This window comes from Chiloscyllium plagiosum, chromosome 12 (genome assembly GCF_004010195.1).
Source record: "Chiloscyllium plagiosum isolate BGI_BamShark_2017 chromosome 12, ASM401019v2, whole genome shotgun sequence".
Classification (NCBI taxonomy): domain Eukaryota; kingdom Metazoa; phylum Chordata; class Chondrichthyes; order Orectolobiformes; family Hemiscylliidae; genus Chiloscyllium; species Chiloscyllium plagiosum.
Genome location: NC_057721.1, coordinates 1635962 through 1648472, shown reverse-complemented (window position 1 = coordinate 1648472; position 12511 = coordinate 1635962). Strand labels below are relative to the sequence as shown.

The window sequence follows — 12511 nt, the reverse complement described above, 5'->3', positions numbered from 1 at the left end:
ACACACACACATACATACATAGAATAATAAATAACAAAACCCCAAGGGGGGGAGAAAATCATTAAATAGAGAACAAATAAATAAACCCCTCTCCCCACCCCCCAAGATAATATTAAACAGTAAGGTAAGAAAAAAGAAAAAAGGGGGAATATAAACCGGAGTGGGGGGAAGGCAAACCAACATCCATTATCTCTTACAATTTATCTAAGAGAGTCCAAAAATTCCTTGGCCTTTTCCGGCGATCCGAAGTTGTACACGGATCCTTCATGGTTAAAGCGTAGCGTCGCTGGGTAGCGTAAGGAGTACTGAATATTTAAGTCCCTTAAACACTTCTTCGCCTCATCGAATGCCTTCCTCTTTCGGACCAGAGCTGGGGAAAAGTCCTGGAATAACATGATCTTGGATCCTTTATAGATCATGATTTGGGAATCTTTTCCAAGATTTCCAGAAGCTTCTAGGAGTATCTGCCTCTCCCTATAGCTCTGCAGCCGGAAAATGACCGGGCGTGGGCGTTGGTTCGAGCCGGGCCCGCGTATTGCGACCCTGTAGGCCCATTCCACCCTTACCTGGCCTGATCCAGCTTCCAGATTTAAAAGCTGTGGCAGCCACTGCTGGAGGACTGCTGTAAGCTGGCCTCCCTCTTCCCGTTCGGGAAGGCCCAGCAAACGAATATGTTTTCGGCGACCTCGATTATCGAGGTCATCAATATGATTCTCTAAGGTCCGGACTCGTTGTTTGAGAGTCCAGACCCGATCCACGGCCGATTGAGCTGTGGTTTCGCAGGTCGCGGCCTTTAGCTCCGCCCCTCCGACTCGGCGCTCGATCTCCTTAATGTCTCAGTCGTGCTTTTGCAGCGCGGCCGAGAGTGAGTCCCATCGGCTTTGGAATTCTTCAATGAAAGCGTCGATCTTCGCATCCAGTTTAGAGATGATTTCCACAAGGCTTGTCACTGTTGGTAAGTCCCCCGGGGCGGCTGCGGATGCCTCTGCTGCAGCTGGAGAGGGTGGGGGAGGGGTCCCTGCTTGCTGAGAACTGCAGGCTCCCTTCCCTTTGGTCATTTTTACTAAAGATTAGATTGTTTAAATTTAATACTAAGCAACTAATTAAATTAAACAGCTATTTTAAATGATTTGGTGAGTGTGGTGGGGGTGGGTGGCCCACTTTGCCCAAGTCTTGGGAGGAGCACTATAGACTCAGACTTGCTGGGTCGCCGCCATCTTGGATCCCCCACTCTTTTCATATTTTAATACTTGGTAACAACTCGTACACACATTTGGCTGCTTAATAAGAGACCATGATGTTTGTATTTGCATGGATAGAGGATGGGCTAACTACTAGAAGACGAAGAATTGGGATAAGAGGGGAATTTTCAGGAATGGCAACCAGTGCCACACGATCAGTGCTGTAGCCACAATTATTTACAATATGTGTTAATGACTTGGATGAGGAAAGTGAATGTATTATTGTCAAATTTGCAGATGACAAAAAAAAGGCGGGAAAGCAAATGGCGAAAATGACAGAGTCTGCAGAGGGATGTACCGTAGATGGGTTAAGTGAGTGGGCAAAAATGTGGCATATAGAATATGTGGGAAAATGTGAGGTTACATACTTTGGCAGGACAAACAGAGGAGCTGAATATTATTTAAATTGTGAAAGACAGCAGAAAGCTACAGCGAAGATGGATTTTGAAGGCATTGTGCAAAAATCACAAAGTGTAGCATGCAATGAAAACTAAATAGGACATTGAACAGTATAGCACAGTGCAGGTCCTTTGGCCCATAATGTTGTGCTGAGTATTTATCTTAATCTAAGATCAATCTAACCTACACACCCCTCAATTTACTGCCATCCATGTGTTTGTTCAGCATTCGCTTAAATGTCCCTAATGTCTCTGACTCTACCACCACCGCTGGCAGTGCGTTCCCCACACCCACCTATGTAAAGAACCAACCTCTGACATTGCCCCTACACCTTCCTCCAATCGCCTTAAAATTATGACTCCTCATGATGCCATTTCTGTCCTGGGGAAAAGTCTCTGGCTATCTACTCTATCTATGCCTCTCACTACCTTGTACACCTCTATCAAGTCACCTCTCTTCCTCCTTCTCTCCACTGAGAAAAGCCCTAGCTCACTCAATATCTCGTAAGACAAGCTCTCCAATCCAGGCAGCATTCTGGTAAATCTCCTCTGCACCCTCTCTAAAGCATCTACATCCTTCCTGTAATGAGGTAACCAGAACTGGACACAATATTCCAAGTGTGGTCTAATAGGGTTTTATAGAGTTGCAGCAAAACCTCACAACTCTTCAACTCAATCCCCCTGTTAATAAAAGCCAAAACACCACATGCCTTCTTAACAACCCTATTAACCTGGGTGGCAACTTTGAGGGATCTATGTACATGGACCCCAAGATCCTGCTGTTCCTCCACACTTTACAATTATCCAGGTTGAACTCCATCTGCCACTTCTCAGCCCAGCTCTGCATCATGTCAATGTCTTGTTGTAGCCTGCAACAGCCCTCGACACTACTTACAACACCACCGATCTTTGTGTCATCAGCAAGCTTACTAACCCACCCTTCTACGTCTTCATCCAAGTTATTTATTAAGAATACAAAGAGCAGAGGCCCAAGAACAGATCCCTGTGGGGCACCACTGGTCACTTTCCATCCACTACAACTCGCTGTCTTCTTTCGGTGAGCCAATTCTGTATCCAGACAGCCACATTTCTCTGTATCCCATACCACCTAACTTTCTGAATGAGCCTACCGTGGGGAACCTTATCAAACGCCTTACTGAAATCCACATACACCACATCCACTGCTCGACCTTTGTCAACTTGTCTCATCACATCCTCAAATAACTCAATAAGTCTGGTGAGACCTGACCTGTCACTCACAAAGCCCTGCTGACTGACGCTATTGAATCAAACTACATTTTTCCAAAGAGTCATAAATTCTATCTCTCAGAATTTTTTCCTGTACCTTGCTTACCACAGACGTGAGACTGACTGTAATTCTCAGGATTTCCCTATTCCCTTTCTTGAACAAAGGAACAACATTTGCCTCCCTCCAATCAGCTGGTACTACTCCCGTGGAGAGTGAGGATGCAAAGATCATCGCCAGAGGTGCAGCAACCTCATTCCTCATTTCCTGTTGTAACATTGGATGTGTCTGGTCTGACCCTGGGGACTTAACTATCTTGATGCTTCCCAAAATTTCCAGCACATCCACATCTTTAATATCAATCTGTTCAAGCTTATTAACCTGGTCTGTGGTGTTCTATCAACAAGATCCCTCTCTCTCTCGTGAATACTGAAACAAAAAACTGATTTAGGGCCTCCCCTACCTCCTCAGACTACAGGCACAAATTCCCTCCAGTATCCCTGATAGCCAGTGGCCCCACCCTCTCTCTCTGGTCATTCCCTTATTCCTCATGTACATGTAGAATGCCCTTGGGTTTTCCCTAGTCCTTCCCACAGTCCTTCCCACCAAGGCTTTTTCATGCCCCCTCCTAGATCTCCTCAGTCCATTTTTGAGTCCTTTCCTAGCTACCCTGTAATCCTCTAAAGCTGTGCCAGATCCTCGCTTCCTCAACCTTAAGTAAGCTTCCTTCTTCCTCTTGACGAGAAGTTCCTCTTCTCATCACCCAAGGCTACTTCACCTTACCATTCCTTGCCTGTCTCAATGGGACAACGTTAACCAACACTCGCAACAAGTGCTCCTTACACAGCCTCCACATTTCTGTTGTGCCTTTCCCGTAGAACAATTATTCCCAATTTATACTCCACAGCTCCTGTCTAATGGCAGTATAATTTCCCCATCCCAATTAAATACTTTCCCATACTGTCTGCTCCTATCACTCTCCATGGCTATGGTAACGGTAAGGCAGTTGTGGTCACTGTCACCAAAACCTCTCCCACTGAGAGATCTAATACCTGGCCTGGCTCATTGCCAGCACTACATCCAATATGGCCTCCCCCTCAGACGGCCTATCTACTTTATTGAGTCAGGAATTCCTCCTGGATACACCTGATAAAATCGGCTCCATCCAGACCATCTGCACTAGGGACGTTCCAATCAATGTTGCGGAAGTTGAAGTCATCCATAACAACAATTCTGTTACATCTGCACCTTTCCAAGATCTGCTGTCCAGTCTGTTCTTCCATCTCTCTGCTGCTATCGGGGGGTCTTTAGAAAACACCCAATGAAGTGACTGCTCCTTTCCTGTTACTGACTTCCACCCATACTGACTCAATAGACAAACCATCCTCAACTACTTTCTTTTCCACTGCTGTAATGTACGCTCTAATTAACAATGCTACTCCACCTACTCTTTGCCTCCCTCCCTGATCTTTTAATAAGATCTAAATCTTGGAACATCCAGCAACCATTTCTGCCCCTGTGAAATCCAGATCTCCGTTATGGCCACAACGTCGTAGTTCCAAGTACTGATCCATGGTCTAAGTCTATCATTCTTATTCCTGACACTCCTTGCATTGAAACAGACACACTTTAACCCATCCCTTAGCCCTTTCAACTGTGTTTCCTTCCTGACTGACTCTCTGCATTCTATTTCTGCCCGTGCAACAACTACTGCCTCCTCTGATGTGTAGCTCAGGTTCCCATCCCCCTGCCAAACTAATTTAAACCCTCCCGAAGTGTCCTAGCAAATCTCCCACCCAGGACATTGGTGCCCTTCCAGTTTAAGAGCACCCGTCCTTCGTGTACAGGTCCCACCTTCCCCAGAAGGTATCCCAATGATCTATGTATCTGAAGCCCTCCCTCATGCACCGGCCTGTAACCACATGTTTAGCTGCACTCACTCCCTGTTCCTCGCCTCACTAGCACGTGGCATTGGTAGTAATCCTGAGATTACCACTCTGCTCATCCTGCTTTTTATCTTCCAATCTAACTCCCTGAATCCACTTTTTAGATCCTCATCCCTTTTCCTGGCTATGTCATTGGTGCCAATGTGCACCACGACTTCTGGCTGCTCCCCCTCCCCCTTCAGAACCTTGTTGACTCGATCAGAGACATCCCGAACCCTGGCACCTGGGAGGCAACATACCTTCCAGGAGTCCTGTTCGCAATCACAGAATCTCCTGTCCGTTCCTCTAACTATTGAGTCTCCTGCCACTAGTGCTTTTCGATTCTCCCCCCTTCCCTTCTAAGCCACCGAGCCAGACTCAGTGCCTGGCCACTATGGCTTTCCCCTGGTAGGTTGTCCTCCGCAATAGTATCCAAAATGGTATACTTATTATTAAGAGGAATGGCCACAGGGGTTCCCTGCATTATCTGCCTGTTCCTTTTCCATCTCCTGACTAACCCATCTACCTTTATCGCGTACCTGAGATGTGACTACCTCCCTGTAACTCTCAATTACTCTGTCTCCCAAATGATCTGAAGTTCATCCAGCTCCAGTTCCCTCACACGGTTTCCAAGTTGTTGGAGTTGGGTACACTTCCCGCAGATGAAGTCAGTGGGGCCACAAGTGGTGATCCTTACCTCCCACATTCTACAAGAAGAGCACGCAACTACCCTAACATCCATTCCCAATGGTCTGAATTGCCAAAGAGACTATTGAAAAAAAAACTAGTAACGTTACCGAATTGGCGCACAGAACTTTTTTTTTTGGTTAGAGGAGGAGGATGGGTGGGAGACACTGCTAAGTAGTGTTTCGGGTAAAGCAACCACCCAAATATATTACCTCACTGACACAGCAGGCCAATATCAGTCATTACTTAAAAGGGAATATTTTTATTCACTTATGGGTTGTGGGCATTTATTGCCTGGTCCCAGTTACCCTTGAGAAGGTGATGGTGAGCTGCCTTCTTGAACCACTGCCGTCCATGTACAAGTTTGAACAGTATTGGAGTGGAGTGGAACGGAACGGAGTATAAAAATAGGGAAGTCTCGCTAAAACTATACACTTAAGATTTGAGGGCCAGCATGTTCCCGCTAGAGTGAAGAGCAAGGGCAGCAAGTCCAAGGAGCCCTGGATGTCGAGGGATATCAAGAGTTTGATGATGAAAAAGAAGGAAGCATATGTCAGTTACATTGAAACAGCAGAGAAAGGGAAGTATAGAGAATGCAAGAGGTTGCTTAACAAAGAAATTAGGAAGGCAAGGAGGGACCACGAATTTTTGGGTGGGCAGATGGCATCAAAGAGAACCCCAGGATTTTGTAATTATATTATGAGTAAGGGGATTACCAGGAAAAGAGTGGGACAAAAGGGGCAATCTGTGTGTGGAGTTACTATGAGTGAGGTCTTAAATGAATATTTCTCATCTAAAAGAGAAATACATTGTAGCTGGGGTTTCAGTTGGGATGGCGATGTCAAAGTTGAAACTTTATTGCTGGAACAGCACAGCAGGTCAGGCAGCATCCAGGGAACAGGAGTGCTGTTCCAGCAATAAAGTTTCAACTTTGATCTCCAGCATCTGCAGACTCACTTTCTCCTTGGCGATGTCAAAAACATGTTAAGATTAATAAGGAGGAACTATTAGATATTTTAGCAGGCATATAGGTGCATAACTTCCCAGGATCTTCCCAGATTCAGCCCAGGCTGCTCTGGCAGGCAACGGAGGAGTTGCTGGGATCACAATGGAGATATTTAATACTTCACTGGTCATAGGTGAAAAGCCAGATGACTGGGGATTGCTAATGTGGTTCCTTTGTTCAAGAAGGTCAGCAGGAACAGGCCTGGCAATTACAGACTAGTTAGACTGACATCAGTGGCAGGGAAGTTATTGGAAAAATTGAAGGACTAAATTAATCAACACTTGGAAATGCAGGGCTTGATTAGGGATAGCCAGCACAGATGTATTAGAGGGAGATCTTATCTGTCTATTATAATTGAGTTTTTTGAAAAAGTCATTAAATATATTAATGAGGATAATGCAGTTGATGTGGTTTACATGGACTTCAGTCAGGCCTTTGACAAGGCCCTACATGGGAGGCTGGTCCAAAAGATAAGAGACACGGGATTCAAGGTAAGTTGGCAAACATATTCTGTTGCAAATTCTGATCTGTTACAAATACTGGCCTTGACTTACAATTAGGAGGCAAGGGATGATGGTGGAGTGTTGTTTTTGAGATTGGAAAGCCTGTGACCACAGTGTATCACAGGGATTGGTGCTGGGACCCATGGATGTGAATATGGAAGCTATGATTACTAAATTTGCAGTTGACATGAAAATTGGTGATCTTGTTGATAATGAGTAGAATGGTCTCAGCTACAGTCTGACATCGACATGTGGTAAATTGGGCAGAGCAATGGCAGGGTGCAGGGCAATGCATTTCAGGAGGTTGAATAAGAGAAGGTATACATAATGAATGGTAGGTCCTTCGGGAGTATTGAGGAACAAAGAGACCATGATGTAGAAGTCCTTAGATTCCTGAAGGCGTCAGCACAGGTAGACAGGGTGGTGAAGATGGTACATGGGTTGCTTGCCTTCATTAGTAGGGGATTAGAATATAGGAGCAAGGAAGTCTTGTTACAACTTTATACAACATTGATTAGGCCACAGTTGGAATACTGTGTGTAGTCCTGGTCACCACACTGTTAGAAGAACACAACTACACTGGGAGGGTGCAGAGGAGATTCACCAGGCTGTTGCCTGGGATTAAAAGTCTTAGTTGCCAGGGATACTCAATAGACTGTGTTCGTTTTCCTTGAAGCTGGGGGTGGATCTGTTCCGTTGTTGGCTCTAGAACAAACTACTCTAAGAAATTGTTCCAGGGACTGCAGACTACATGAACTCACTATTTTCCACTTATACTAAAACTGATTCTGTGTCTTGTTTTTTTGAATTAAGGTCACTGTACTGATTGCATTTGTAATTAACAGAGCTACCCACCTCGGGTAGCTTTCTTGATTTTTCAAAATGTGAAATTTCCTTCATATTTAAATTCTAGCCTTGCTCACCTTGCAACCATGTCTCTGTAATGGCTATACAGATCCTAACCTTGCTCACCTTGCAACCATGTCTTGTGTTATGACATGGTGGTGAACCCTTCTGTTAATTAAACCAAACACCCAGAAAAGCTCACCTTGCCTTGTAATCTGTTAAAATATGAGTGACAGAGAACTCCCAAATTCCACTATATAAAGAAAATAATTCTTTAATAATAAAATGTATTCCTTAACTCTAAAAGTGAACATTAAACAACAACTGTTCACAACTCTAAGCCCCCCTTTCTCTTAACTGCTTATTGCCTGCCTCCAACTCTGTAACAATATGCTGTTCCAAAAAGACACTTATTAAAATTATATCAACTTAATTTCAAAACCACACAGCAGCTATCATCTTCAGTGTCTGTCTTCTTCCGGCTGAAGATATCCCTGGATCATCATCTTTCTTTTTACTGCGAATATGTTTCATATGAAAAGATAACTTTGATAAGGTGTGTTTCCTAATTTCTTGGTTCTCTCTCAATGGCAGTTGCTCTGTCTAATTTTCAAAATGCCTGCATTTTTATATCCCCAACATCAGATCATCTCATTGGTTTGATGTTGGCAAAGCAATAAATTCAAACTCAATTGGGTTTTAGTATCCTGGGGTATAATTTAAACTCATTGGTTAAATTCGAATCGTTGTCAAAACAGCAACCATCTCAGGTATCCATCTCACAGCCAAATTTTCCAGTACACTTTGAGACTGCCATCTAAGCGTATCACACAGGTGTTTGTAAAGTCTCAGTTCTGAACAGAATTCGTTCCCATTTAAAGGTACAGTCCACGCTTTCAACTTCATAACACTTGTAATGGATATTCAGATCCCAGCCTTGCTCATCTTGCACCTTGCTTTTCTCTCCACCCCCGAGGTTCCCAGCTGCATTCAAGATGAAGGGTTTTTGCCTGAAATGTCGATTTTCCTGCTCCTCGGATGCTGCCTGACCTGCTGTGCAGCAGCACCACTCTAATCTTGCGCACCTTGCAACCATGTCTCTGAAATGGCAATTCATGTAATGATGAGTCTTTGCTATTGCTGTCCTGAATGGCTTGATTTGACTTATTCTAGTTGTACACAGCTTTTGTTAAACCACAACACTACAGTAATATAAAAGCAAAGTATTGCAGATGCAAGAGATCTGAAATAAAAACAGAAAACTCTGAAGAAATTCAGCAGATCTAACAGCATCTGTGGAGAGAGAAAAATCAAGCTGATGGCCTGGATTTTCTGATGGACCGTTGATTCTTCAGCACAGATGGGTGCATCAAGATCCTGTGGAATCCTCTTCATAGCAGACTCTGAGGGAATAGCCTGTAAAATTGAAATCTCTGCTGGGAATTTCCCTGCATTTCCAACCCTCTGAAAGAGTCCTTTTAAATCACCCCTCCAGTTAAGATCTACTCAGGAAATGTCAGTCACTAAAAGATTAAAATCCTAGTCTAACTCCTGGGCAACTATTAAAATGATCCCCCAACCTAACAGAATCATAGCCCTATTTTCCTCCAGTACCACCAACCACCAGATCTGACGATCCCACCATGCCTACTGAGACCTTAACACCTTTCTGTGTGTGTGTGTGTGTGTGTGTGGGGGGGGGGCGGGGAGAAGAAGAGATGGTGCGACAAAGAGTGTCACCCTATCAGAAACCAACATCACACCTCTCTCTCCATGCCCAAGACCTGTAAACCTCTCTCACTGCCAAAACTTGACAACCCCCATCTCCCCCTTCAGTCATGATGCGCACCTCGACTCCAGAACCCCAAAAACTGACCTGTCTGCCTTAGGCTTCTGCCGGGATAGGGTCCAAGCCTAGCCATTAGACCCGATATCTCTCTCAACCCCTCAGAATCTGACATCTTTCCCTCTGACCAGACCCTCTACCCCAGGGACCTGAACCCACCCCTTCCTACTACACCCACATGACTCAGACTTCCTCCTCTCCTTAAAGTTCTGACACATGAGCCTCTCTCCACCCATACAGACCAGAACCGACACCATTATGTCTCCTACAGTGGGACGGCCCCCCCCACAAACCCCAACGGGACTCAATACCCTCCCCCAATGGTCCTGATATCTCCCGCTCACCCAGACTTCCTCCTTCATTTACCTGTCCCTTCTCACCCGTGCCCTGATGTTTTACTCATATGGCATCTTACTTTCTTGGCACTCTGCCTATCTCCCTCCTACCAATTTGGTACTCCACTTACCTTCTATCCTTGTACTGTAGTCCTACCCAGACACTGCCCTATCCAGCCGTCACCCTTAATGCATACTTTCCTTTAAATTTTCATTTAACCTATTTTTTTAATCATACCTTTTTACAGGAATTGTCAAAGTGGGTGCAACTGGACAGGTATATCACATTATGCAGTCTATGTACCTCCTATAAAGATGGCTGCCGCTGACCCGGGCCTCACCACCGATGCCAATACAAATGTTGTACCAGTAGCTTCCCATTCAGGCCTGGCAAAGGGCTCCAGCCTGAAACGTTGATTTTCCTGCTCCTCGGATGCTGCATGACCTGCTGTGCTTTTCCAACAACACACTCTCAACACAACATCATACAACCTTAGCGTGGCAACCATTGCAAGACGTGTCAGAGTGTCAACACGGATATCACCATTACACATGGGGACACCACCAACCATGTATGCAGCAGGTACTCATGTGACTCGGCCTACATTTTATATCACATGTGCTGCAGGCAAGGTTGCCCCGAGGCATGGTACATTGGCGAGACCAAGCAGATGCTACAATAACGGGTGAATGGACACCGCACAACAATCACCACACAGAGGTGTTCTCTCCCAGTCGGGGAACACTTCAGTGGTCAGGGACATTCGGTCTCGGATCTTCGGGCGACCGTCCTCCAAGACAGACTTTGCGACAGGCAACATCGCAAAGTGGCCAAGCAAAGGCTGATAGCAAAAGTTCGGTACCCATGAGGATGGCCTCAGCCGGGACCTTGGATTCAGGTCACACTACAGGTGACCCAACTACACTATTCACACATACACACACATTCTTACACACACTTACCCTCTCTCATACACATGCTCTCTCTCTCTCTCATACATGCACAGATATATCCCCCACATTCACACCTTCTCACAGGCTTATACCCCATCACACTCACCTACACACTTTACCAAGCTTGCACTCACACTCTCTCACATGCACACACACACACACTCTCCCCTGCATGCGCACTTACCTATAGGTCTATGGGGTTAATTTGTACTTGCAGAAATATATTTACAGATACATTACATTTTGCTCAAAAAATACACATATTTTGTAAATTTCACTTTGGAAATAGAATTCCTACAGACAACTATAGACAATAGGTGCAGGAGTAGGCCATCCTGCCCTTCGAGCCTGCACCACCATTCAATATGATCATGGCCGATCATCCTTAATCAGTATCCTGTTCCTGCCTTATCTCCATAACGGGGCTGTTTTCATTGGAGAAAAGAAGGTTTAGGGGTGACTTGATAGAGGTGTACAAGATGATTAGGGGTTTAGATAGGGTCGACCATGAGAACCTTTTTCCACGTATGGAGTCAGCTATTACGAGGGGGCATAGCTTTAAATTAAGGGGGGGTAGGTATAGGACAGATGTTAGGGGTAGGTTCTTTACTCAGCGAGTCGTGAGTTCATGGAATGCCCTGCCAGTAGCAGTGGTGGACTCCATTGATTCCATTTATGTAGTAATCTGCCTTCCTGTTCTTGCCACCAAAGTGGATAACCATACATTTATCCACATTAAATTTGGCCCACCTCCACACTGACGCCCCCCCCCCCCCCCCCCCAAAGAGTATCCCACCCAGACCCATTCCTCTGCACCTATTACTCTACATTTCCCCCTGACTAATGCATCTGACCTACACATCCCTAAACACTATGGGCAATTTAGTATGGCCAATCCACCCTAACCTGTACATCTTTGGATTGTGGGAAGAAACTACAGCACACAGAGGAAAGCCACACAGACACGGAGAGGATGTGCAAACTCCACACGGACAGTCACCCAAAGCTGGGATTGAACCTTGGTCCTTGGTGCTGTGAGGCAGCAGTCCTAACTGCTGAGCCACCTTGCTGCCCATAAATAGAACCAGTCTGAGGCAAGACTGGGATAGAGACAGACTCTGACCTCACACCTTTAAGGCATTGTCTGAGCTGAGATGTCTTTTTTTTATATATAAAACCTTCTTATCTTGAGAATGCGACTTAAAAGAAGTTCGTGGATTTACATATTAATGAACTGAAACCTGGAACCCATTCCATAAGATGAAAGACTTAACAATTGAGGTTTGTTAAATATATCGATTCCTGAAGAAGGGCCTGTGCCCGAAACGTCGAATCTCCTGTTCCCTGGATGCTGCCTGACCTGCTGTGCTGTTCCAGCAATAAAGTTTCAACTTTGATCTCCAGCATCTGCAGACCTCACTCTCTCCTTGTTAAATATATCATTTTACTTGCATGACACTAATCTTTTGCTATAAATTCTGTGTCTTATGGTCCTGCTCCACAATTACCTGAGTGTGAGAAACA

The 12511-nt window shown here is 45.1% G+C and overlaps 1 protein-coding gene across 1 annotated transcript in view; it reads left to right on the top strand.

The window, feature by feature from the left end:
- The first annotated feature begins 6001 nt into the window (after window positions 1-6001).
- The window catches only part of wbp4 (WW domain binding protein 4), a 61550-nt gene continuing 55040 nt past the window's right edge, over window positions 6002-12511 (top strand). Inside the window, exons 1-2 of the mRNA XM_043701498.1 lie at window positions 6002-6200; window positions 10282-10310. Coding sequence (XP_043557433.1) covers window positions 6002-6200; window positions 10282-10310 — 228 coding nt within the window. The remainder of the gene's footprint in view (window positions 6201-10281; window positions 10311-12511) is intronic.